The 26100-nt window shown below is 34.6% G+C and overlaps 1 protein-coding gene, 1 long non-coding RNA gene and 1 pseudogene across 7 annotated transcripts; 1 reads left to right on the top strand and 2 right to left on the bottom strand.

Annotated features, from left to right (window-relative positions):
• Positions 1–6038: 6038 nt before the first annotated feature.
• On the bottom strand, positions 6039–15005 carry LOC145974477 (uncharacterized; annotated as a pseudogene). The gene is made up of 13 exons (XR_014439700.1): positions 14849–15005; positions 14513–14591; positions 12461–12544; positions 11507–11692; positions 11195–11368; positions 10924–11009; positions 9445–9690; positions 9128–9208; positions 8528–8590; positions 7781–7880; positions 7463–7641; positions 6780–6939; positions 6039–6564 (listed from the first exon to the last, which is right to left on the bottom strand). The product of XR_014439700.1 is annotated as an uncharacterized LOC145974477 (transcript).
• Positions 15006–18777: 3772 nt separating this feature from the next.
• Positions 18778–24336, top strand: LOC145974478 (uncharacterized). 5 transcript variants are annotated; one of them, XM_083104334.1, is made up of 8 exons: positions 18778–18798; positions 22083–22283; positions 22357–22714; positions 22824–23108; positions 23192–23233; positions 23490–23707; positions 23793–23958; positions 24130–24336. In XM_083104334.1, exons 3-8 carry the CDS (start codon positions 22399–22401, stop codon positions 24222–24224), a joined length of 1122 nt encoding a protein of 373 aa, XP_082960460.1. In that variant the 5' UTR covers positions 18778–18798; positions 22083–22283; positions 22357–22398; the 3' UTR covers positions 24225–24336. The 5 variants fall into 5 exon arrangements, 4 of the variants coding, with proteins under 4 accessions (XP_082960460.1, XP_082960461.1, XP_082960458.1 ...); XR_014439701.1 differs by lacking the exon at positions 18778–18798 and adding an exon at positions 19185–21995 and having other exon boundaries at positions 22070–22283; positions 23815–23958; XM_083104332.1 differs by lacking the exon at positions 18778–18798 and adding an exon at positions 19207–21995 and having other exon boundaries at positions 22070–22283.
• A 167-nt stretch (positions 24337–24503) lies between these two features.
• On the bottom strand, positions 24504–25677 carry LOC145974479 (uncharacterized). Its single transcript, XR_014439702.1, has 2 exons — positions 25529–25677; positions 24504–25438 (listed from the first exon to the last, which is right to left on the bottom strand). It is a non-coding gene; the product is annotated as an uncharacterized LOC145974479 (long non-coding RNA).
• Positions 25678–26100: the final 423 nt, after the last annotated feature.

Here is a 26100-nt window from a genome sequence, read left to right on the forward strand (position 1 = left end):
TCTTCGGGTCTATCTAATGCGCCGGTGGTAGCGCAGTTTGCCGTCGCGGCTAAAGCGCAGGATCCACTGCCCGTCTGCGGTGTGTGGGCGGTACCTACGCGATACGTGGACCGCGAAGTGCGGGACCTCGAACACCAGGCCCGGTTCGACCTGGACGCGAATCGGCGGTGCGGGAATCGGGCCCATCGGCATCAGCAGCTCTGGCTCTGGTTCTGCTGGTGTTGCTGCCGGCCGATTCTCTCGGGCCGGTGGCGGCGGTCGGTGCTCGTAGGGCCTTAGTTGACGGCGTCTCGGCGGCGGCGGAGGCGGTGTCGCCAGGATAGCGGCCTTCCTGGCGTTCTCCCGGTCGGACCGCTGGATCACGGTTCCGACCCGTGGTGGCCGGGACTTCTCCTCTGGTGGTCCCGGTGGCTCCGCTGGTACGGTCTCCGTGTCGGCCTCCTCGGCCAAGTATTCTTCTATTGCGGCTAAAATGTCGTCCGTTTCGCTTGACATGTTGCGGCTTTGTGACCGTGCTCAGGCTTGTCACTCTTTGTTTGTGGATCATTCGGCATCGTCATCGCTGTCGGTGGGGATGAGGTCGTCTTCTCCCGGATTGTTGATGTTTTGATTCTGCTCGATTGCTTTTAGATCTTGAACATGTACGTGACGTATCCACCTCCCCCTCTTGCTCCTCAGGTCCACGATCACGGGCGATATTAACCGTCTGACTTCGTACGGCCCGCTGAATTTTGGCGCGAGTTTTGCGTTGAAGGAGTCCGCTTTTTTTGACAGTGGATGCTCCTTTTTTAGCACCCATTCTCCTGGTAGCGGTTTCCATGGCCGGCGTCTTAGATCATAATATTTTCGCTGGCGTTGAAACGTCTGGGCTAGGTTGATGCGCACGAGCTCGTATGCTTCTTGCAACTTCTGGTGCATCGCGTCGGGTGTTTCTGGCGTCGTGTTCCGCTCCTCGGTTTCGGCCGGCGCGGTGAGCTCTCTCCCATGGTTTAAGTAGGCTGGCGTGTATCCGGTTGCGTCATGTACGGCCGTATTGTACGCGAATTGCAACTCCGGCAGGTGCTCGTCCCAGGTGCGGTGGTCCTTGTCTACGTATTGGCTGATCATCGTCTTGATCGTGCGATTCGTACGTTCCACCGGGTTGCAATGTGGGGCGTACGCCGGAGTGGTTACGTGCTTGATCCCGCTCTCCGCCAAGCGTTCCTCCAGTTGTTTTGAGCGGAGTTGCGTGCCATTATCCGTAAGAATCGATCCTGGACGGCCGTGTTTCAGGATGACGTGGTTGGTGATCGCCTGTGTTACGGCATCGGCGGTGGCCCGACGAAGAGGCACGAACTCGGCCCACTTCGAAAATCTGTCCTGCATGGACAATAGCCACGTATGCCCTCTGCGAGACCGTGGTAATGGTCCCACCAGGTCGACTGTCACTTGTTCCCAGGGTCGCGTGATGTTGGTCGCGTGCATTTTCCCCGCTGGTCGGTGTTGGTTCGCCTTGTGTTTCTGGCAATTTTGGCAAGCCTTGACATAGTTTGCCGCCTCGCGGAACATTCCCGGCCAGTAATAATGTTCGGCCATTCTGGCTATGGTCTTGGCGATTCCCAAGTGTCCGGCGGTCGGGGCATCATGGGCCTTTTCGAGCACCCTTTTCCGGAGCGGTTGTGGAACGCAGACCTTCCATTGCTGCGCCTCCGGTGTCTCCTTGAAATCGAGGCTATGCAGCACATGTTTGTAGAGCCTCCCTTGCTCGATTCTGTATTCCGGTCTTGCGGTGGGATCCTCTTTTACCTCCTGGAGGATACGCTGGTACCAGCGACAGCGTGTAGTGCGGGCGGCACAGCTCTCGGGTTGGCGCGATAGTGCGTCCGCGACGCGATTCAGAGTCCCGCGGCGGTATTGGATCTCCATGTTATACTGCTGCAGTTCCAGTGCCCATCGCCCGAGACGTCCCGTGGGCGAGTCGATTTTTCGCAGCCACTTCAGGGCCTGGTGGTCTGTTACGACCGTGAAGTCGTATCCTTCCAGATAGTTGCGCATCCGGCGGATGCCCCATACGACGGCGAGACACTCCAGTTCCGTTGCGCTATAGTTTCTCTCGGCCGCGTTGAGTGTGCGACTCGCGTAGGCGATAACTCGGTCGCCTTCTTCGTAGCGTTGCGTTAATACGGCCCCGAGTCCGGTACTGCTGGCATCCGTTTGCAAACAAAAACGTCGCGTGAAATCCGGGCAAGCGAGAACGGGCGCGGAAATTAATCGCTCCTTGAGAGCGCGGAACGCGTTTGCCTCCTCGTCTCCCCATTTCCATCGGGCGTTTTTACGCGTTAGTTGTGTCAGCGGAGCGGCTATGGTTGAGAAGTTCTCGATAAACCGTCGGTACCATGACGCCATCCCGAGAAATTGGCGGATTTGTTTTATCGTCGTTGGCTCTGGCCAACCGGCCACGGCACTGACTTTCTCCGGGTCCGTCCTGATCCCGTCTCGTCCCACTACGTGCCCCAGATATTTTAATTGTTCGACGCAGAATTTACACTTCTCCGGGTTCAGTCGAAGACGCGCTTCCCGGAGTCGACGAAAGGTTTCGGCGAGCAGCTCGAGGTGTTCCGAGAACGTGCGGCTAACGACGATTATGTCGTCCAGGTACACGAAGACGTGCGGTTCGAGGTCAGGTCCGAGGACGGTATCTAATAGCCGTTGAAAAGTGGCGGGCGCCGAGTGCAGTCCGAACGGCATGACCCGGAAGTGGAAAAGCCCTTTTCCGGGCACCGTAAAGGCGGTAATTGGTCGGCTCTCCAGTGTGAGTGGTACTTGCCAATACCCGTTCTTAAGGTCGAGAGTCGACAGATAACGGGCCCCCCTTAACTTGTCTAGAGTGGCGGTCACCTGGGGTAGCGGGTACGCGTCGCGGTGGGTCACCTCGTTTACGCGGCGGAAGTCGATACAAAAACGGGATTTGCCGTCTTTCTTCCGGACCACCACTATCGGTGAACTCCACGGACTATCGGAGGGTTCAATAACGCCTTGCTCCAGCATTTCTTCCACTTCGCGGTCGATTATGGCCTGCATGGCCGGATTCTGCGGCCGGTACCGCTGCTTGATGGGTGTCGCGTCTTTCAAGCGGATTCTATGCTGGATTCTCCCGGTGGGTCCGCCGATCTCTCCGAACTTCCGGAGTTCCCCCTCTAAAAATTTCTGGAGCGCTCGGTGCTCCTCCGGTGTCTGGCTGGCCAGCCCCTTGGCGGCCCAGCACTGACCTCCCTCCCCGATAATGGACAGGGGCGGTGTCGGAGTCCTCAGCCTTAGTTTGGCCTGAGCGTCGATCCCGAGGAGGAGATCACTCTCCATCTCGGGCAGAATTGTGAAGGTGTGCGTGACCTTCTTGCCTTGTACGCAAAGGGGAATGACCACGGTCCCGGGGGCGTCCGCCGGCGTCCCGTCCACCAGCAGGATCTGTCCCCCTTCCCCTGTCTGTTCGGTTACTCCTTCCCGTCGGAGTATGTCCACGGTGTGGCGGTTTATGAGGGAGACTTCCGACCCGGAGTCGATCAGGGCGTCGAACCGCCGTCCCTTGATGGTCACGTATATATGCGGTCGGGGAAGAAACCTTACGCGGAATTTCGGGCGGGAGTCGCGACCGTAAGATCCCCCGCCCCTGATTCGTTTCCCGGACGCGGATGACATTCGGAAGTCAACACGCCGTCCTTGCCGCACTGGGAGCAGAACTTTAAAGCCGGGCGCCGGCACTGGGCCCGCGTGTGCCCCCGCTGCTTGCAGCGCCAGCAGCATTCGCGCTTGTTATACGCGGCGGCGACGGTCGGGGTCGGTTTCTCGCGCTTCTTCATCTCCCGTTTCTCCCGCTCTATATCTTCAAATTCTTTCGCCCGGGCCTGCAATTCGGCGATACTCCGAATATCGTCCACGCGAACATACGTCTTATAATCGGGATGCATATTCTCGTATATTAATTCGAGCTGCTCTTCGCGCGAAAACCCTCCGGCCTGACGCATCAGTGTCATCATTACCGTGGAGTAGCGTGTAAATTCCTCGCCGCTCGCCTGATGGCGACCCATGATTTCTCGGCGCAACGAGGCCGCGTATCGCCGTGGAAAAAATTGTAGATGGAATGCGCGCTCAAAGTCGTTCCACGTCCGCCAATCCTCGCGGTGGTTCCGGTACCACAACAGCGTATCACCCTTTAACACCTTGGGCAACCCCTTTAGCATCTGGGGCCCCGAGATCCCATATCCGTCCCTGAGTTCGCGGAGTCGCTCTAGGAACGCGGCAGGGTCTCGACCATCGAAATGGCATCCCCACTTCCGGATCTGATTAATTGTCTTCGCGTCCGTGGCCGGAGCTTCCACGGCATGCTCATGTTGGTTGGGAGTGGTCACCGTAATGCACGGAGCCGGCCCCGCGCTTGCCTCCCCCATCGGTGGTTCGAACTCGTCCGGATTATCATCGACAAACGTACTCATTCGGCGACGGAGCTCGTCCAGCAGTCCGGAGTCATCGAGGTCGTATGACCGCAGCATGGCCGCCAGCTGGGCCTTCGGCAGGGCGTAAATCCACCCCTTCATTCTCACGCGCCTCCCTACGCACACACACACCTGCACGGTTTTCTATTTAAACGGTCCCTGTTCGGGCGCCAATGTAACGAGCGGTTTTTCGTGTACCGCGGAAACGTAATTATATGGATAGCCGTTGGATCCAGGTGGTGGAATCAATAATTCGGTAACGCGGAAATGTGTGTGCAATAAGTCTTTATTGTTGCCAATGTAAATGTACAAATGTGTTGTGTATGCGCGTGTATAGGTGCGTGTATAATTGTATATGTACAGATGCGTTGTGTGGATGTGAATGTGTATGCGCGTGTATAAATGTATATGTACAGATGTGTCGAGTGTGTGTGTGTGTATAAATGTACCGATTATTTCCGGGCGCGATGCACTCGCCCGTTTCCCGGTATCAGCGCGTTATCGCTTTCTTGCGACTCGTCGGGCGTGTTTTTGTCGCGGTTTTTATGCACGGTTCGTAGCGCTCAGCTGTTCGGCTTTAATTCGGTCGGCTTTAATCTTATTTGATATTCGGCTCGTATCTTAATAATTCCCAGATGGATTGCGGGTTTTTGGAAGGCGTCGCGACGCTAGCGAGCGTCGGAGGCGGCTCTCGTTCCACCTCGTGAAGGCGCAATGCCTGATAAGGATCTTGGTTCGGCGACGATTTCACAGGCGCCGATATCGATCGGCGGAGGCAGCGTTCTCACTACCTTCTGGCCTTGTTATTCTCGCAAGGATTTCTCTGAGCTGCTTTGCTTGCCTTCGGACTAGCTAGGCGCTTGAGAGGATCGCAAGGATCTGTCCTGTTATGCCGTCGAGAGCCCGTTTTATACTCGGCTAATTACCCGCGCCGGCGTATTCGGTAATTACCCCCACCGAGCGGCGATAAAAATCGGAGCGGTTCGGGTCCGCCCGGGGGAGTTCGGGGTGCCGAACGCGGGTTCTCAGCCGCCGGTAACGGCTCCCGACGGTAGTCTCTCAATAGTTGAGAGTCCCTGCCCGGTTGTTCTCTAAGCGTTAAAAAATGGGCGCACTGCGCCCCTGCCATTGCCCGACCGATGTTCGTCGGGCGGCAGCTTCCGGCCGGTGTTCGCCGGGAAACGATGCATTCGGGGGTGCATCGTTACAATACTAAATCTAATAATTGATTTCAATATTTGGAAGAAAACATTTATTTATATTAAGTCAAAATATATTTGAATCATTAAAACATACATGTATATTTTGCTGATTCAAATATATTTTTGCTTAATATAAATAAATATTTTCTTGCAAATATTGAAATCAATTATTTAAATAAATATTTTCTTAATTTAAATAAATATTTTCTTATAAATATTGAATCAATAATTTTTTTAGATTTAGTATATTTTTTCAGTAAACATAAGGAATTTTGTAGGAAAAATTAATACACAATATTATTAATATTTTAACTTCTTTTTAATATAACTTCTTATTTAAAATTGTAAATGTATGTGCATACAATATATATTATATTTTTATATGCATATATAATTAAAAAAAGTAAATATATATGTAATATAATAAACAACTTAAATGCTGTAATTTAATCAGTTTATATTATCACAAAATATCACATATTTAAAAAGAAAGTACCACAGTTTTTGTTGCAATATTTCTTATATTAAATCATGCATCTGGAAAAATTTCATACAAAATGTCATACATACATATATTTACATACACGTACGATTACAGAATTAAATAAAATATTTTCTTTATTCTACATAGTATTTATTTTAATTTCTTCAAATATACGACAATTATGACGTAGAACTCAACTTTTGCAGCGATGTTCGATATTTATAGTAATTGAAATATTATATTCATTACCATAAACTTGATCAAATTAATATTTGAATAAATAACTCACGAGTCTCTCTTCTTCCCTCCCTTCCTTTTTTTATACGATCCGATGCGTGATTTAACCATGATTGTATAGCATCTTCTATTTTTTTCATACATGATGATGTGTGCAGGGACGCTACAGAATCTTTAACAGACCAAATATTACTTTATATTGCTTTACGGAGACTAAATCATTTGGTGGAAAAGAAATGTACATGAAAAGAAGCGTTGAAGAAATAACAAATTTGATAATTATAATTTTGGAAGATGTATATATGTATTATACACAAAATTAGTTCAATTTTACATATATAATTAAATAAAATGTATGTATGAATGTTATAATTTTTTACGACTTACTCAGAATAAGTTTTGAAGTAAACGAATCTTTAAACCGGATAGTATTCTTTTGTCCGCTCCAAGAATATTGCACAGCTAAGGGATCTGCTATTATTCTCTTCATCGCTCGCCTTATATGATCTCCAGCGTCTTTTCCACCTTCTTGCCTTATAAAAGTTTTCTATAAAATTAAAAAAATTATTTGCACTTTTCTAAATAAATAATTGAATGAGATAAACAAAATATATATAGTTTTCGATAATATAATAATGTATTAACGACATTACTAATGACAATATATTATAAATATATATATATATATATATATATATATATATCATTATTATAATAATGTGTTTGTTATACTTCAATTAATGCTAGAAATTGAATTCATTTGATGGTTGTTATCAAGTCACATTGAAATTTGCTTCATTTTTGTTCTTAAATAATTTTATTATGACAGTCATTACAAGAAGTTGATTCTGTCACTACCCAGACAGCACAAAAAGGCCAAAAGATGTCTTAAAGACGTCTTAAAGTCTTTTAGACGTCTTTAAGTCGTCTTTTAGATGTCTTTTGGACATGTGTGCTGTCTGGGTACTCTGTTGATAACACATGTATATAACACACTTGTAAATAACACGTGTTTGACAAAATCCGCTTTCGATAGATTTAACACATGTAAAAATTGTATTTATACTTACTAATTGTTCTCGTTTCTTTGCATCCTCCGCAAGTGATTTTTCTAATGCATCAAATTCTTCTTTTGTTTGTAATTGGCAAAATTCAACATTTTCCAATTGTGTATTATTATTTCCTTCGTTTCTATTTTTTGATTGTAATATGTGCTGTATTATTATATCCAATTTCCTATTTATCTTGTCTGGAAAATTGCCAATATACATTATATATATATATATATATATATATATATATATATATATATATTTTTTTTTCTTTTGAACATTTACATATTAGGAATTTTTTTAACTTCGCAATTATATGCATTTTTTTATTTATACTTATGCAAGGACAGCAATTGCATCTGTTCGCAAATTATATTGTTGACAGTTCTTGTGGTCTTTGATGTCCTTTTATTCATCAAAACTGTTTGTGATGTACCTTCATAAATAAATGTAACATGATAATTATATATCACAAACATTGCAGTTATATTTATTTGGAACAAGAAATATACACAAATTTACAATATTTTGGAAAATTTAATTTTTAGTAACGTAATTGTTAACATGATTATCATTGATTGAAGTACAAGAAGATGGAAACGATTATGATAATATAAAAAAAATATATCCCCACAAAATACTAGCGAACAGTAATATACAGTAAACGTTATAATTTTCCACTCAACAATGTAACTGTTATGTACAAGATATGTTACATTACAGTTACATTGTTGAACCATAAATTATAACATATTGTTATGTTACTGTCCGCTAATGTTTTGAGGACATATACCTAACATCATTGTTTTTATATTATCATAATTATTTTTATCTTATTGTACTTCAATCAATTATGTTAATAATTACGTTTATAGAACTTAAATTCTCCAATTTGTATATATTTCTTGTTTTGTGGATGTATATAAAAATGAATTAATTTTAATATTCGTATTACATGTGTATGTACATATAATTTTAAGTATTGCATTGAATTGGAGAATTGCATTTTTACTTTTCATCATCATGCAAGGAATACAAATAAATGTTATCGGATAACTTCATTTAAAATAATTTTTGTATTACCTTTACAAATGTTGGAAATGTTTATGTCATTTTCATTAACGTCAATTGGATTATTCCTGGCATCTGAATTAAAATTAAGAAAATGTTATCTTTATAACACTATTATTTTGTATTTTTTTGCAATGTAATAATAAGCATATTTTTGAAATTGTTATATTTTGTAATTTAGACACAGCTATGTATTTTTTAATATCATGTTAAAACAAACTTTACTAAATTTATTTATATTTGACATCTGTGTGTGTGTGTGTGTGTGTGTGTATACATATATATACACGTATATACATACTCGTACATTATATACATATATACATATAATATACATATATAAAATGACATTAAAATAGTTTAAAGATTTAGAATAAAAAGTTATATTATTGGAGATTTGTGAAAGTTTTATGAAAATGTGTAAATAAAAATTGGCTCGGAAATGTATTTTATAATTACTATAGTTAATATTCATTTTTGTTTTCCAAATTGAGAATATATTTTTTTGCATAGATTTAAACAAGTTTATAAGATCTATGATCTTGCAATATATTAATAATATGCTTATGTTTGAATTGCAATATAACAATTGTGTCATATATATTTAGTCACCAAGTGAAATGATAATCGGTTTAGTGTGTACAGGCAATTCTGCTGCTGGGTTTTCCAAATCAAAATCATTATCATTGTCATCTGCACAAAGAATTAAAAAAAGAATGAAACATATTATGCATGTACATACATGCACAATCCCGCATAATAATTTTACATTTATTAGACATAATTCTAATTAAATACCTAGATTAAATATATGTTTTTATACTATATTATATTCATGATCTGATTAATTTCAAGAAATCTATCTACTTGTGTGTGTGTGTAATTTCTTCAATAATACATGTTAAATTAACATTATTGCATGTATTTACCTTCATAAATTGTGTCAGAAGTTTTGTTTGTTATAATATTACTACATTTAGAAGTTTCATTATGACTGACATTATCAGAGATTGTTGTTAATTGTTTTGATGTTGTTGGTATAATAGTTGGTATATTTTTGTCACAAATTTTCTTTGTAGCATTATTAATAAATTCGGAAGCTTCATTATCTATGGCATTATCAGATGTTGATGCAAATTGGATTGATTTTGATACAGTAGCTGAACCTAATGTCTCTGCAATATATATACATATATATATATTTTAGAATAAAATATTTATAATAAAGAAGTAGTAGCTAATAATAATTTTACTGAATAAGATAATATTACTGATAAAAAGGAAAAGTATAAAGTGCAAAATGAAAAAATTTGTTACACTTTTTTGAAACAAATTCATTACAAATTATTCTTTCTTATATACTTGCATTTAACAATTAATGGAATTGTATAACACAGTTGAGCTTTTTATGTTAAAAATAGCAAAAAAGACAATATTAATACAGAATATTAATACACACTACAGTTATTAATGCACTATACAGGGTTTAGCAAAAGTGTGGAAACCCCTTAATATTTCGAAAAATACGCATTTTAAAAAAAAATGTTTCATACAAAAGTTATAGGGTTTTATGTGGCGCATTACACAGGAACATTATTATGACCTCGAGTAGCGTTGTCAAGGTTATGTGAAGGTCACCTCCAACTTTTTAAATGGGACACCCTATATGCTTTTGCATATTCTTGTAGCTTATCTCGAGAGCTTTCCAAAACACTATAATTAAGTACCTTTTCGTTAAGTACTTTTTGAGTTATGAGGCTTGAAATAATTTCTTAATTTTACATAAACCGTAAAATATCTTGTAAAATATTCATTTTTCGATTATCTTACCTTAATACTTTTACGTACAAAATAATGAGAGGAATCAACTGGTGTAAAGAAAACACATAGTTGTTTTGAAGAAAAAATATATAATTTGCAATTAACAATTCCATATTTCTTCTTAAAAACAACTGTATGTTTTCTTTACACCAATTGATTACTCTCATTATTTTGTACATAAAAGTATTAAAGTGAGATAATCGAAAAATGAATATTTTACAAGATATTTTATGGTTTATGTAAAATTAAGAAATGATTTCAAGCCTCATAACTCGGAAAGTACTTAATGAAAACTAACTTAATTATAGTGTTTTGGAAAGCTCTCGAGATAAGCTACAAGAATATGCAAAAGCATATAGGGTGTCCCATTTAAAAAGTTGGAGGTGACCTTCACATAACCTTGACAACGCTATTCGAGGTCATAATAATGTTGCTGTGTAATGCGCCACATAAAACCCTATAACTTTTGTATGAAACATTTTTTTTTTAAATGCGTATTTTTCGAAATATTAAGGGGTTTCCACACTTTTGCTAAACCCTGTATAATGTTTAGTCTAATTATTATATGTATAATTTACTTCTCTTACCCATGACAATATAATCCAATTTTGATGGCAACGGTTGTAATTTTGCTATACTAATGATTTTAGGTTTTTTTTTGCTTGTTTATCATCTATGAATTAAGCATACATAAAAATTATTGTAATATAAAAGATATAATAATTTCAATAATAGGGCATAACGTTTAATAAATGTGTTGAAATCACACACACACGCGCGCGCGCGCGCGCACACACACACACACACGCACGCACACACACACACACACACACACATTTTATATATATATAACATTACCTTCAGATTCTGAGGAGATTTGTTCATCTTCAGTTTCGTCAAATTTTGGATTTTTTTTTCGAGATCGCTTTTGGGACAGCTCATTATTTTTTGTGAATTTGTCGTATAATATTTCGTCTTGGGAAGAATACCCTGTGCACTGCTTTTCGAAAATTTTGCACTCTTGATAATTTTCTGTAGAAAATTAAAAAAATTATTTAGAAACATTTATAAAATATATATATATATACATACAGATAAATAAGAATCAAAGAAAAAATATACATTTTACAAGAGTTTAAATTGTACAATTTTTAAATTATTAATACTCACCAAATGGCCCAAACAAACAAGCATAATCGTATTTTGTCCACTCAGATTTATATGGTACTCGTTTTTTTATCCATGTTGTAATTATGGAATTTTTTCAGTAGGCCAATAGACAATTTTTTTTTCTTTATCTAACCAGTTTTCTGGGATAGATTGAAATCAATTGTCAACATGAACAACATAAAACATCTATAACCATTTATTTATTTTATACCATCTTTATACACATAGACAATAAATATATATAAATTTACTAAAGATAATATATAAATATATATAAATTTACTAAATATAATATGCAAAAAAAATTTACTAAAAGAAAATTACTAATAATTTTATTACTTAGTTTTGTATTATTTATAAAGTAATAAAAGCACAAAATAAAATAGTTATATACAAGTATAAATATCTCATGTTTAGTTTAATCTTGTTACAGTATTATACAATAATTAAAAAAATTTAATGAATGTTATTAATTACCACCAGTAACAAGTTACTTTTTAAAGATTTATTTTTTAAAGAAAAGAAAGTAACAGTAACTCATTTGGAAAAAGAGGGGAGGGAGAAAAGAAAAACTATTCTGATTATCACATATGTGTATTGTAGATATGTAGATATATCAATAATCGCATATGTAATTTATGAATTTCTAATTCATTCTTTCATCTAATTAACTCTTTATTATTACTATCGAATATTCTTTTTTTTCTCATAATAAGAACATATAAAATAAGAGGCGCGCACACACACACACACACACACACAGACTTAAAAAAATAGGAAAGCAAATAAAAAATTTAATGATAAATTAACAGTATATGGTTTCAATCATAAGGGAAGATAATATTAATTCAGAATATTACATATAATGTTTGTTCAATACAAATTAAAGGAATCAAAATGAGGAATGTAAAAGTGGTAATACAAATGCGGAATTTTGTAACATTATTTTTATACCTTTTCCTTTGAGATGATTGATTGTAAATCTCTCTAATATTTTACTTTCACTTTTTATCAAATGTACACCTAATTTATTAGATTCTAGTGGATAAATGGATACATCAAAAACTATCATTTTATATCCTACGCAGAAAATTTCCGAATTTAATGTTACGATATATTTTATATTATATATACTGCCGTCTTTTAAACAATATATATTATTTGGTGCTGTTGTACGTAATGTGATCTTTTCAAAAAGTAATCCTTCATAAGAACCATCATTACAAAATGGAATAGCTAATTTTGTCTTATTTTTATGTATTAATATTGGATACGTTTTCTTTTCCAAAGTTTTAACATTTGAAACAAAGATTTCTTCCGATATTCCTTTGTAAGTTGTGATAATGGTTTATCATGTTTGCGTAGGTATCTCTTTATCTTCTTCATTTCATTCTCAAACGGAAAACAACTTAAATCATCTAGTGATGCTTGAAATGTACCTACATCATCAGCAAGATGTATTAAATTATGTACAGTATATACACAATTTTCTGTACCATATAGACATTTAAAATTTTGCACAAACCACATCAATAATTTTGTAGCATATTCTTTGTTACGTACGCAGTTTATCGCATAAAATTCTAATTGCGCAATGAAGAGCAGAAAAATGTAGAATATAATTATTTAGTAAAACATCATATAAAATGAATGGAGCGAAATATAACAGAAAAAAACGAAATTCCGTGGCTTTCCACCTATGAAATTCATTCAAGTTTGATCTCGGTTTTCTCGATATTTCTCAGGGTAACTTTTGATTTAAACGTAACCGCTCGTTAAGTACTTTATAATTATGACCGCTAATGCGACATTCTTTGATACCTTTTGTCCACAATAATAACAATCTTTTCATTATTCCAAGTAAAACTAAATGCATATAATCGAGTGGAAAAGCACTGACCATTCCAATTCCAAGTCTCTCTAATGGAGAAATTCCAGTATGATGCTTAGGATCAAGTTTATTTTTAAAACTGTGATCAGTTCTTCGTTCACAACAATCTACAAATACTACTTTATCATTAATGTAGTCCCCTTTTATTATACAACGTTCACATCCATTATAACCAGTACAATATTTTATGCATTTCACAAATGAACGAGCTGGAGAGTCACAGATGACAGCTCTAATTCTAACAAAATAATGGTTACCATTCCATTCAAAACCTTGATCTCGTAAAATACAGTATTCATCGACAAATTCATTTAAAAATTCTTCAACAGATGAAGGTTTTGACATGCCGTGATAAATTCCAATAATAAAAGGCTGGTCTACATTAATGATTTTACCTTGAATTGGCCATAATTGCTTGTTAGTACTTTTAGAAATTGGCAATCCATCAATGTTTATATCAATTATTATAAAATTATTGATTAAATGAAGTGTGTTTTGTCTGCAATATTTGAGTAAAACTTTTTGAAGACCGAAATATAGAAATTCTCCATTACCGCATGGTTTACATTGTGTTAGATTGACACATTCTTTCGGTGTATGTAGGAAAACTCGAGCATCACTTGGAATATTTTCATTAGGGTGATATTTTTTATATAACGTTAATAATTTTGACAGAGCATTATTGGAAATATTATTTGAAATAGCCCAAAATTGTAGTTCTGATGCAAATGTTTCGTTACGATCTATAGTTATGTTGATTGTTTTATAATTATTATCCACTATATTTTCGGTTAAATCAACTTCTTCAATATTAGAATTATTTGAATCGCTGCTGGAATACTGTAAAATTTCATTAAAGTCTGTACATTGTGATGGAATAAAAGGATTTTCTATTTGACATTCCTCAATGATTTCTTCTTCAGTTGGGATGACTATATTTATATTACTTTCCTCTTCAAGATTATAATTTTCAAAAATATTTGATTCTATACTTTGACGTAAACGTCTATTTCGTTGCCATCTTGATAATTCGTTAAACGGTTTTACTTGACGCTTCATTTTCATTTATTATTACTTAAAATGCAAAATATTAAATGCATATAAATACAACTTACTTTTATTTTTTATAATAGTTGGTTATTCTTCAGTTTCGTCTAAAACTTTTATTGTAATACGTGAGTGACTTTGATAAATCTGTAATAAAATATATGTATGAAATTATATAACATTATATTATATTCATTAGAAATATCCCAGATAGCACAAAGGTGAACATAAGTTCATAGGGAAATCATTTTAAAGAATACTTGTAGAATTAGAAAAATGAATATCTGAAGAATTCTTGAAGAATTATTCATAATCAGTTCGTCTTGAAATATTCTTTATAAATTCATTTTAATGAATACTTTGCGACAGTACTATGAATACTTTGAGAATTTATAAGGAATTACTTGTTAGTTTTCCACGCATGCGCGAGACTGTGTGTGTTCGGTTCGGACTTTATCTCGTAATTTCGTGCAGTGTGCAGTGTGCTACGTGTATTTTGCAATAAAAAGGTGGTAATATATTTATATATATATTATATCAGACTACAAAAGCACAGTGCTACATAATTATATTAATAATTGGGTGTTATTGAATGGTAAGTATTAGTTGAACTAAATATATTCCTACTACCTAACCTCGAAATAAACGCATGCAGTCTTTATTTTTGTTGTTTATTCATTCAGTAAACAAGCTGTTTTAGTTGGTTTGCCAACAGAGTCGATCAAAATCTCTATCTATTGATAAATTTTGATAAATATTTGTCTGCATGTAGTTCATGTTCTTTCAACAGGCGATTTCTGACTATATGAATTATATGCAACAAAATGTTTAATGAAAAATGTCCTAAAAATAATTTATAATAATTTTCCCTTACAAAACCATTTTTCTGAAAAACAAAACCTCAACAAATAATTATCATAAAAAAATATAAAAAAATAAAATATCAAAACTAAATAGGAAATCAATAATTACTATTAGCCAAGTACCTAAGAGCAATTTGCAAATTTGATATAATACTTGCCATGAAATCAATTTTACATTGTAGAAATATTATACATAAATTCTCCCTAAAAAATTGAAACGCATTTTATATTTATTCAGACAAACTTGATTTTTAAAATATTTAAAATCAACACTAAATGAGAATTAGGATTCTTTTAATTCTTAAAACATTTTTTATATAATGTATATAATTTAAGAAAAAAACGTTTTACGCAAGTTTTAAATCGCACAGTCTTTAAATCGAAGTAAGTTATGAAAACTTGGCGTGCCCGGATCATAATCAAGCACAGATTTAATATTTAATTGTATAATGTCTAAGATTTTACATTTTATTGGGGATATATTTGTTTATAATGTAAACGATCCGGGCACGCCAAGTTTTCATAACTTACTTCGATTTAAAGACTGTGCGATTTAAAACTTGCGTAAAACGTTTTTTTCTTAAATTATATACATTATATAAAAAATGTTTTAAGAATTAAAAGAATCCTAATTCTCATTTAGTATTGATTTTAAATATTTTAAAAATCAAGTTTGTCTGAATAAATATAAAATGCGTTTTAATTTTTTAGGGAGAATTTATGTATAATATTTCTACAATGTAAAATTGATTTCATGGCAAGTATTATATCAAATTTGCAAATTGCTCTTAGGTACTTGGCTAATAGTAATTATTGATTTCCTATTTAGTTTTGATATTTTATTTTTTTATATTTTTTTATGATAATTATTTGTTGAGGTTTTGTTTTTCAGAAAAATGGTTTTGTAAGGGAAAATTATTATAAATTATTTTTAGGACTTTTTTCATTAAACATTTTGTTGCATATAAGGTAGAATATTTTTTATGTACTTGGCGTATTTTTTTAACCTTTGTAAGGTTTTTTTTAGAGGGATATCACATCTTTTTGTAAAATTTTATATCCTTTCTACAAATTAATTTTTGGGGGATAATTTTTGTAAATTATTCTTAGGGACATTTTTTTTATTAAACGTTTTGTTGTATACAAAGCGAAATATTTTTTATGTACTTGGCGTATTTTTTTTTACCTTTGCAAGATTTTGTTTAGAGGGATTTCACATCTTTTTGTCAAATTTTATATGCTTCCTGTAAATTATTTTTTGGGGGAAAATATTAGTAAATTATTTTTAGGGATAATATTTTATTTTTGAAAATTGTTACTGTACGGTAAATTAGTCTTTCTACAAGTCATAACTAACAGTACAGGTTTTATATTTCTGTGGTGCACCGTTTCTAAAATATTAGATTTCACCTCCAAGGGGTGGTTTTTAAAAATTATTATTATACGCTAAATTAGTCTTTGTAGAAACCTCAACTAACGGCATAGGTTTTATATTTTTGTGACTCTACGTCTCTGAAATATTAGATTTCACCCCCAAGGGGTGGTTTTTAAAAATTGTTATTATACGGTAAATTAGTCTTTGTAGAAACCTTAACTAACGGCACAGGTTTTATGTTTTTGTGGTATACCGTTACTGAAATATTAGGTTTCATTCACAAGGGGTGGTTTTTAGAAATTATTATTATACGCTAAATTAGTCTTTGTAGAAACCTTAACTAACGGCACAAGTTTTATGTTTTTGTGGTATACCGTTTCTGATATTAGTTTTCACCCCCAAGGGGTGGTTTTTAAAAATTGTTATTATACGCTTAATTAGTCTTTCTACAAGTCATAACTAATAGTACAGGTTTTATATTTTTGTGGTGCACCGTTTCTGAAGTATTAGATTTCACCTCCAAGGGGTGGTTTTTAAAAATTATTATTATACGCTAAATTAGTCTTTCTACAAGTCATAACTAATAGTACAGGTTTTATATTTTTGTGGTGCACCGTTTCTGAAATATTATATTTTATCCCCAAGGGGTGGTTTTTAAAAATTGTTATTATACGCTTAATTAGTCTTTCTACAAGTCATAACTAACAGTACAGATTTTATATTTTTGTGGTGCACCGTTTCTGAAATATTAGATTTCACCCCCAAGGGGTTGTTTTTAAAAATTATTATTATAAGTTAAATTAATCTTTGTAGAAATTTTAACTAACAGTACAAGTTTTATATTTTTATGGTGCACCGTTTCTGAAATATTAGATTTCACCCTCAAGGGATTGTTTCTAAATTATTACTATTTTTCAAAATTGTTATTATATGACAATTATTTTTTTAGAAATTTTATTTAATCAAATTAGTTCCATATTTTTACGTTTCTGAGATATTAATTTCCATCTCCCAAGGAGTGATTTTTGAAAATTACTATACGATAAATTAATCTTTCACACGTATGCACACACATCCACACGTATTACACGTGTATGCACGCACATATACATTTAATCTTATTTCTTAAGGCGTATTTGCACACTCGACAGAGTAATCGACATGAGCGCTGCAAACGCGCCTTGAGGGACAAACTCGCTTGTGCGCGTGTGTGCGTGCGAGCATATGTACGTGAGTCTGAACCTGGAAATGATGATGGAAAACGAAAAATGTCACAATTCTGATATGCGATGATTATTTCTCGGGATTGACTGCACCAATCTTATTCAAACTGGTCGCAATCAAAAGTCTATACTCATATTATATAATAAAAGTGCCGTTAGATTTATGATTACAACTTTAGTTCTTGAGATATTTTAATCGAAAGTTTATAAGACCCAAAATTCCGGATAAGGTACTTGGTAGCGCCGCGTCGAGAACAGTGACTCTCAATGCTCGGATCGAGAACAATGACTCTCAATGCTCGGTCTGTTTTTTTATGTACTTGGCGTCGCGACGCTACCGCGTCGCTTGATACAAACTTCTATTATATGTTCATATATTACTTTTATATATTACTTTTATATAGAATGTCTTATTCCTTTAGTCTTAAGACTAAGAAAAGTAATATATAAAAGTAATATATGAACATATAATAGAAGTTTGTATTCATATAGTCAGAAATCGCCTGTTGAAAGAACATGAACTACATGCAGACAAATATTTATCAAAATTTATCAATAGATAGAGATTTTGATCGACTCTGTTGGCAAACCAACTAAAACAGCTTGTTTACTGAATGAATAAACAACAAAAATAAAGACTGCATGCGTTTATTTCGAGGTTAGGTAGTAGGAATATATTTAGTTCAACTAATACTTACCATTCAATAACACCCAATTATTAATATAATTATGTAGCACTGTGCTTTTGTAGTCTGATATAATATATATATATATAAATATATTACCACCTTTTTATTGCAAAATACACGTAGCACACTGCACACTGCACGAAATTACGAGATAAAGTCCGAACCGAATACACACAGTCTCGCGCATGCGTGGAAAAATAACAAGTAATTCCTTATAAATTCTCAAAGTATTCATAGTACTGTCGCAAAGTATTCATTAAAATGAATTTATAAAGAATATTTCAAGACGAACTGATTATGAATAATTCTTCAAGAATTCTTCAGATATTCATTTTTCTAATTCTACAAGTATTCTTTAAAATGATTTCCCTATGAACTTACCCAAGGAGAACAAAAAGTCACCATAACATCAAAATGATATCATTTTGACTTCAAAACGTCAATTTCATATCAAGACTCCCTGCAGTGACGTCAAAATGACGTCATTGTGACCTGCGTGGACATTTTATTAGAAAAAAAAATGATTAGCTTTATATGTATTTGCAAACAAGCCATTCAATTTTTTTTTATGATATACGCTTATATATCTAGTATAATTATGTTAATATGTCTGTATAATGTCATATATATAGGCCCATATTCTGAATCCTCTTTTATCAATAAAAGTGCTTCTAAAAGCGGCCTGTAGCCAATCAGAAGGCTTATATACCGCTTTTAGAGGCACTTTTATCGATAAAAGAAGATTCAGAATATGGGCTATAATAGAAGCATGTCAAGGTTGAGAGTCACTCGCGAAAGAGGCGCTGTTTATTTTAGAACATGCGCGTCTTATATGTACAATAAGATCGTGCTTTAGAACAAAGAAGCCTGCTTTTAAAATCAAAAGAAAAAAGGATTAAGAAAAAAACATTCGCGTTTTCGCCATTAGTTTTGTGTCGCGGTTCAGCGTGGTTTGACTATATAGAAGAAAATGAATCCATCAAAGGTATATTAATTGTATTAATATTAATATAGTCCCTTGATTCTGTTTGATAGAGGTTATATGGATGTGGTGTTTAGTGTGTGCTTAATAAGTGTCTGTTTAGTTTTTTCTTATAATTAGATTTTATGTGTGTATTAACAACGTAGAGATTGGAATAAAACTGTTGTAATGTACCGATCGACCTATCTAACCTCACTCTTTGGTTGTATTTAGAATTATAATAGAAAAGACACCTATTTATTAACTTGATAATTTTCTGCCATTCAGGCATGTTTTCCTCTTTAGTTCATTTACTATAAAACAAAAAAAAATGAAAGCAGGTTACATGCTGCATCTGTAAAAGTGATCAAAAGGCGTTTATACACTGAAGAAGTAAGACAGAATTTGGATCAAATTGATGATGAATTAGAAGTTTTTGAGCTAGCAGATCACGATCAACATTTAGATAAAGATGATTCATCAATTTATTTAGGGGTGGAAGAGAGCCGAAACAACTTTTCAAGCAGTTCCAATGATAATAAACTAAATCTATCTGATAATGAACTAGATAATAATTGCAATGTTAATTTTGAGCAAGATATGGAGGCTGAAACTATTAATAATACAGATGCAAAGTTTACAATTAATATTCAGGATCAGAACGACATTCAGCCAGAAGATTCTTACAAATACCTGTCAAGATTTTTGAAGAAATGGGCAATGAGAGGTGTTGCGCATAAGAAAATTGATGAGCTTCTTGCAGGATTACGACTCATTCATAGCTTTTTACCAAAGTCTTACAAGACTTTACTGCAAACTCCACGTAGAATTGAATTGAAACGTAATGGTGAAGGTTTAATGTGGTATAAAAGTATCATTAAAAATTTAAATGAAAAAATCACAGATAATTACTTGCTTGAACACAAAGAAATTATTATTGATGTGAACATTGATGGTTTGGCATTATTTCGTAGCACTGATGATAATTTCTGGCCTATACTAGGTTGTCTTGTAGGAGAAACTGAACCATTTATCATAGGTGTGTGGCATGGTATTGAAAAACCAGACAATCTTGGTGCTTTTTTAGCGGACTTTATTCATGAAGTTGATGAATTAGCACTGAATGGTTATGACTTCCATGGCAGTCTCTTTCCTTTTAAAATCAGGAATTACATACTCGATGCTGTAGCACGACAATATGTGAAATGTATTTCAAGCCACAACAGTACCTATGCATGTGAAAAGTGCACAGTAAGAGGTGCGCGTTTTAAAAATCGTGAAATCTTTCTGGATCTCAATGCACCATTGCGCACAGATGAATCCTTTAGGAGAAAGGATCAGTCTGATCATCATGATGGAGAATCACCTTTAGAAGCTATGAGAAGTGACAACAATAGAATGATTTCGATGTTTCGTTTAGATCCAATGCATCTATTATTTGAAGGAGCTTTTAAAAGATGAGTTCAGTATCTCTGCAGATATCAAGTTATCACATATGGTAAAATCTCAAGGCTAGCACGTTTCAATTTATGTTCTGATATGATTGACATTGCTCCTTGGATCCCTATAGAGTTTAATCGTAGACCAAGATCTTTGTATTATCAGGCCAAGTTCAAAGCAACTGAATGGAGGCGTCTTCTCCTGTATGATGGAGTGCGTATTTTCCGATACAGGCTTCATGAAAACACTTATAAGAACTTTCTATTAATTCATTCTGCATCTTACATTCTGTCATCCTCTGAATTTGTTAAAAGCAACCATTGGATTGTTATTGCTGACAATATATATCGTGAGTTTATCAGGCATTCCTTAGATGTTTTTGATGAATCATATGTGGTATACAATGTACGTTCTTTGTGTCACATGGCTGCTGAATGTCGGGAAAATGGGACATTATTGGATTTCAGTGCCTTTAAGTACGAATCTTTTATGGCTGTGATTAAACATCACTTGCGTTCAACTTATAAATCTCTCCAGCAGTTAGCTAATAGGGACATTGAAACAGAAGGGCATCTTATTACAGAGTCAAGGAGACCAAATTCTAATAGAGTTATATTAAAGAAGCAATTGTTTAGAAATATTGTTCCAGAAATTCCTGGTGACCGTTACGCTGAAATATATTTAAAGGATGTAACTCTTTCAACTAATGAAGCTAATTGCTGTTTCTCATCAAAAGATGGAAACATATTTATTTTAACCGAAGTTGTAGTTCCACCGAATGGTAATATATTATTAGCAGGCCATAGGTTTCTTTGCAAAGAAGATTATTATGACTATCCACTTCCTTCCTCATCCATTGGAATTCTTAAAGTATCACATGTAGACTCTGTAAAAAGCATGTGTAGGTTGCAGGATTTTTTTCAAAAATGTGTTATTTTATCTGATGGAGACAGTTTCTTTTGCATTTCTCTCCTTCACAGTAGTTCTCAGTAAATTTTTGGTGAGATCTTATTTGTTATTTGTATCTTTGCTTTTGTTTCTTTTCTTGATAATTTAAAATTTATTTTTTTACAGTATTCTGTGATAGAGTTTGTGCCTGATCCTGAAAATAATGAAGAAGATATCCTTATTGAAGTTGTACCAACCAAGTGGATTAGCGAGAATAGAGAATTCTGTTATTATCCACCACGTTCCATGAGGGGAAAATGTATGAAGTTAGTGATGAGCTTAGCGGATTATGACTCATCCGTGTGGAAACTCCTGCCCATTATATATCATCACAGTTATTGTAAGTATTTTGTTGTATCTTTTTATTTATGCAAGTCTACTTTGTTAATTTAATCTTTGTTTTGTGATCACAGCTACTTTTAATGTTGCCCTAAAAGCAAGAAACAAGGCCGTGAATGAGGACACAGTTGTTGGAACAGATGTTGATCGATACAGACTACAGTAAACCACGCAACAGAAAGCCGCCTAAACGATTTTTATCAGATTCAGAGTCAGATGAGGAAACGAGAAAGAAAAAACCTATGGGAAATCACAACATTCCCGAACCCAGCTCAACTCTGTCATCAAACCTAAAAAAATTACTCGACAGTGCCAAAGCCAAGAATTTAGCTAAGTCTAAGCAAAAAAGTTCTGTCATTTCGAAGGTTTTGTCTGCATCAAAAACAGATACAACTTTTCGTCAATTACAGGAAGAGTCGTCAGCACAATCTGGTTTGTGTTTTTAATTACTGCAATTTAATTGTACCATTTACGACACAATAAGACTATCCTTATGTCAGCCTTTGTAATTTATTGTATTTATATTGTATTTGTTTTCCAGAAACTACTAATGATGAAAACTTGTCTGAAACGTCATATGAAGATATTTCCCTTTCCAAATTAAAATGCTCAGTTTCTAAGAATGATAGGTCTCCTTTAAAATCCACAAAGTTTCCTAATAATTTTGTCAAATCACCTCAAATTGTGAAAGAGACTTATATTGGTGAGCAATCTCTAAAATCTTATGATGTGGTCACACAGAAATCTGACCACAATAATGATGTGAGAATGAATAAAGAAAATAATTTCTCAGATAGACCTATATCAACAAAAAGTTCTTTTGAAGGTATTTTTATTGGTCATTTTTGTGGTGATATATAACTGATCAGTTTTTATTCCGAATTGAACATTTGGTTTTGTTATTAATAGATTCACTGTTATCATTGAAATGCAGAAACTGTGGATCAGTTAGTAAGTCTTATATTTTATATCTTTTTATATTCTTGAAGTAATGAGAATAAATTATTTTATTGTTTTTACTTTATACATATTTTATATTCATTAGCAATTGACAATTTTTGATGATTATTTTTTGTTAACGTTTAAATTGATATAATGAGAGTTACTGTCATTAGCATTAATAGTTTTTATGATGACTTTTTATATTATGAATAAATTACATCATTCTAAATTAAACTGTCATTTAATTCATGTTATTTTTTAACAGGCAAGCCTAAAGATCAGCTGATCCTAAATTATATGCAAGAATTGTCAGCGAAGATGAATTGGCACAACATTGGGATTTCCCAAATTTTGCACGAGTTGTTCCCCAACGAAAATGATTTTGACCGGCCTGAAGGATCCCCTTCTTTGCCACTAGAAACTGAGGAATCTTTTGCAGACTTTGATGGTCACTTACATAATAAAGTGTTGTATAATCATATGGTGAGTTTTTTATCACTGTTAGTAAGGCAGATATTATATTTTATATGTATTCATGAAGTGTTTTGACTGATTTTCTGTGTTATAGCTCAAATACCTGTTACGGAAAGGAAAGGGAGAAACAACCGCCCTTTTTACTTACTCTATTTTGTCGACCCTAATTAAGAACAACCTTGCACGACTTATTAGTTGGAAGGGTTCTGGAGGGATCAAGCTCAGTTTTGAGAAGTCCAAACTGAAAAATCTAGTAGAAAGTGAGTATTATCTAGTTTTTGAAAAAGTTATCTTCAGATTAATTTACGTTAGTTTTTCATATATGTATATAAGCATACACATTGCACACACACACGCACGCACACACACGCGCGTGCACACACACGCACGCACACATTAATTAAACTTCCAACTTTGTTTTTCTCTAATAGGTGTTTGCTTGAAGAAGTTTCCTAACATTCAAATTTTCATATTTGAAGACCATATGAAACGATGGTTCAACACTTCCATGCAGCGATTATATTAGACTAATCAGAATTATAGTTGTTTCCGCTTCACTGTATGTAAGTTCCAAAAAATAATATTTTAAGAAATTTTATTAAGTTTTTTTTGTATGAAATACAAAATTTTGTATGAAATTTTATTAAGTTTTTATATGTTTTTGAGAATAAGACTGAAGTTTTTTTCTTTATATTTTTTAAAAGACTGATACTTATATTCTCATAGAGTTTATACATAATATTAAGTAAGTTTATACATAATATTAGTAAGTTATATATGTATAATATAGTTGATATATAGTATATATAGTATAGTATATATTTTATTATTAATAAAGTTAATATAATATTTCTTATATTGAATAAAATAATATGTACTACATATATGTATTACTAAAGAACTACAAAAAATAGTAACTTTAATTATTTGTAATATATATATATATACAGAGTGATTCAGAACGATCTAGGTGTCCTTGCACAGACGTATTCCTGATTTAATTCTGAGATGATTTTTCCTTTGCGAAATTTTTGTCCGAAGCTTAGTTTTTGAGATATAATGGAAAATAGCTAATTACGAGCCGAGTACAATGGACAGGCATAGCGCAACGCGCCGTCTATTCTCTATTGTATTAGATGCCCGTTGTACTCGGCTCGTAATTAGCTAACTATTTTCAATTATATCTCAGAAATTAATATAAAGCTTCGGACAAAAATTTCGTAAAGGAAAAATCGTCACAGAATTAACTCATCAGGAATACATCTATGCAAGGACACCTGGATCGTTCTGAATCACCCTGTATATTGTTATCTTATCACCTGTGAATTTATTGCTTTTACCTAATACAAATATATAAAAGAACGATTTACTAGTCAAAATGATATCAAAATGAGGTCAAAATACAGTCATTTTTTTTCCCGGTTTGATGTCATTGTGATTTCCTCTGTTTTGACATTATTTTGACATCATTTTGACGTTATGATGACTTTTTGTTCTCCTTGGGTATGTTCACCTTTGTGCTATCTGGGATACATATACTATAAACCCCTATTATTTCTTTAACGCAAGAGTTGCAGAGAAGCTTTAAAAAATATATAATTCTAATACCGGAAACCAGTACATTCTGAGTTAATGTAATTGAGCAAATATTTTTCTTGATATCATTGCATGCTCTTCTTATCCTTGAGAGAGGTTAGACCACACTAATCCTCGATAATTTGAGGAATCGCAGATATGATGCTGCAAATAATAACAGCAATCTAATATTAAACACAAAAGGCTTTCCTTTTTACATTTAAAAATAAATGCACTGATAATAAAATAACTTACCTATTAAAATTTTTTCTATATGGTATAGGAAGCAACGACAAGCCAAAACAGAAAGAACAAAAGATCCAACGCCACGGACGATTGCAATAAAGGCTGCGTTCCGAAATTCACTGTCAGTAATGAAAATCTACAATATACGTAACGTAAACTATAGATTTACAATACTGGCAGTGAATTTCGGAACGCAGCCATAATATAATATCTATGTAGTTTCAACGTTTAAATTTTATATAAAAATAATATTATCATATAACTGATTAATGATATTGATTTTACGTTGCTGCAATATTGGTTATATATTGAAGCACCACATGTTTGTTATGTAAATAATATGTTGCATTCGTTCATTACATATTACATCACATATTACATAATAGGAAGCGATAAATGGAAGTAACTGTAATATAAATATCACAAAACATTTGTTATATAAAGTATTACTCCCAAGTTATATAGCAGTAACAAATTGTGTCGACTGGGAAGTCAATTTTCAATCAATTTTTAGTCAATTTTCAGTCAATTTAATGTCATGTCCATTAACTACTAAATTTTTATTTTAATGTCATTTCTCA

Source organism: Camponotus vicinus, unplaced genomic scaffold (genome assembly GCF_025532165.1).
Source record: "Camponotus vicinus isolate PSW18456_S1 unplaced genomic scaffold, iyCamVici1.0 SCAF_7, whole genome shotgun sequence".
In the NCBI taxonomy this organism is placed as follows: domain Eukaryota; kingdom Metazoa; phylum Arthropoda; class Insecta; order Hymenoptera; family Formicidae; genus Camponotus; species Camponotus vicinus.

Excerpts from the sequence above, each read along its gene's own strand:
- LOC145974478 (XM_083104334.1), top strand. The coding sequence starts at position 22,399 with ATGAGGACACAGTTGTTGGAACAGATGTTGATCGATACAGACTACAGT. Across the intron at positions 22,715-22,823 it reads AGAGTCGTCAGCACAATCTG|AAACTACTAATGATGAAAAC; the intron begins GTTTGTGTTTTT and ends TTTGTTTTCCAG. Across the intron at positions 23,959-24,129 it reads ACTGAAAAATCTAGTAGAAA|GTGTTTGCTTGAAGAAGTTT; the intron begins GTGAGTATTATC and ends TTTCTCTAATAG.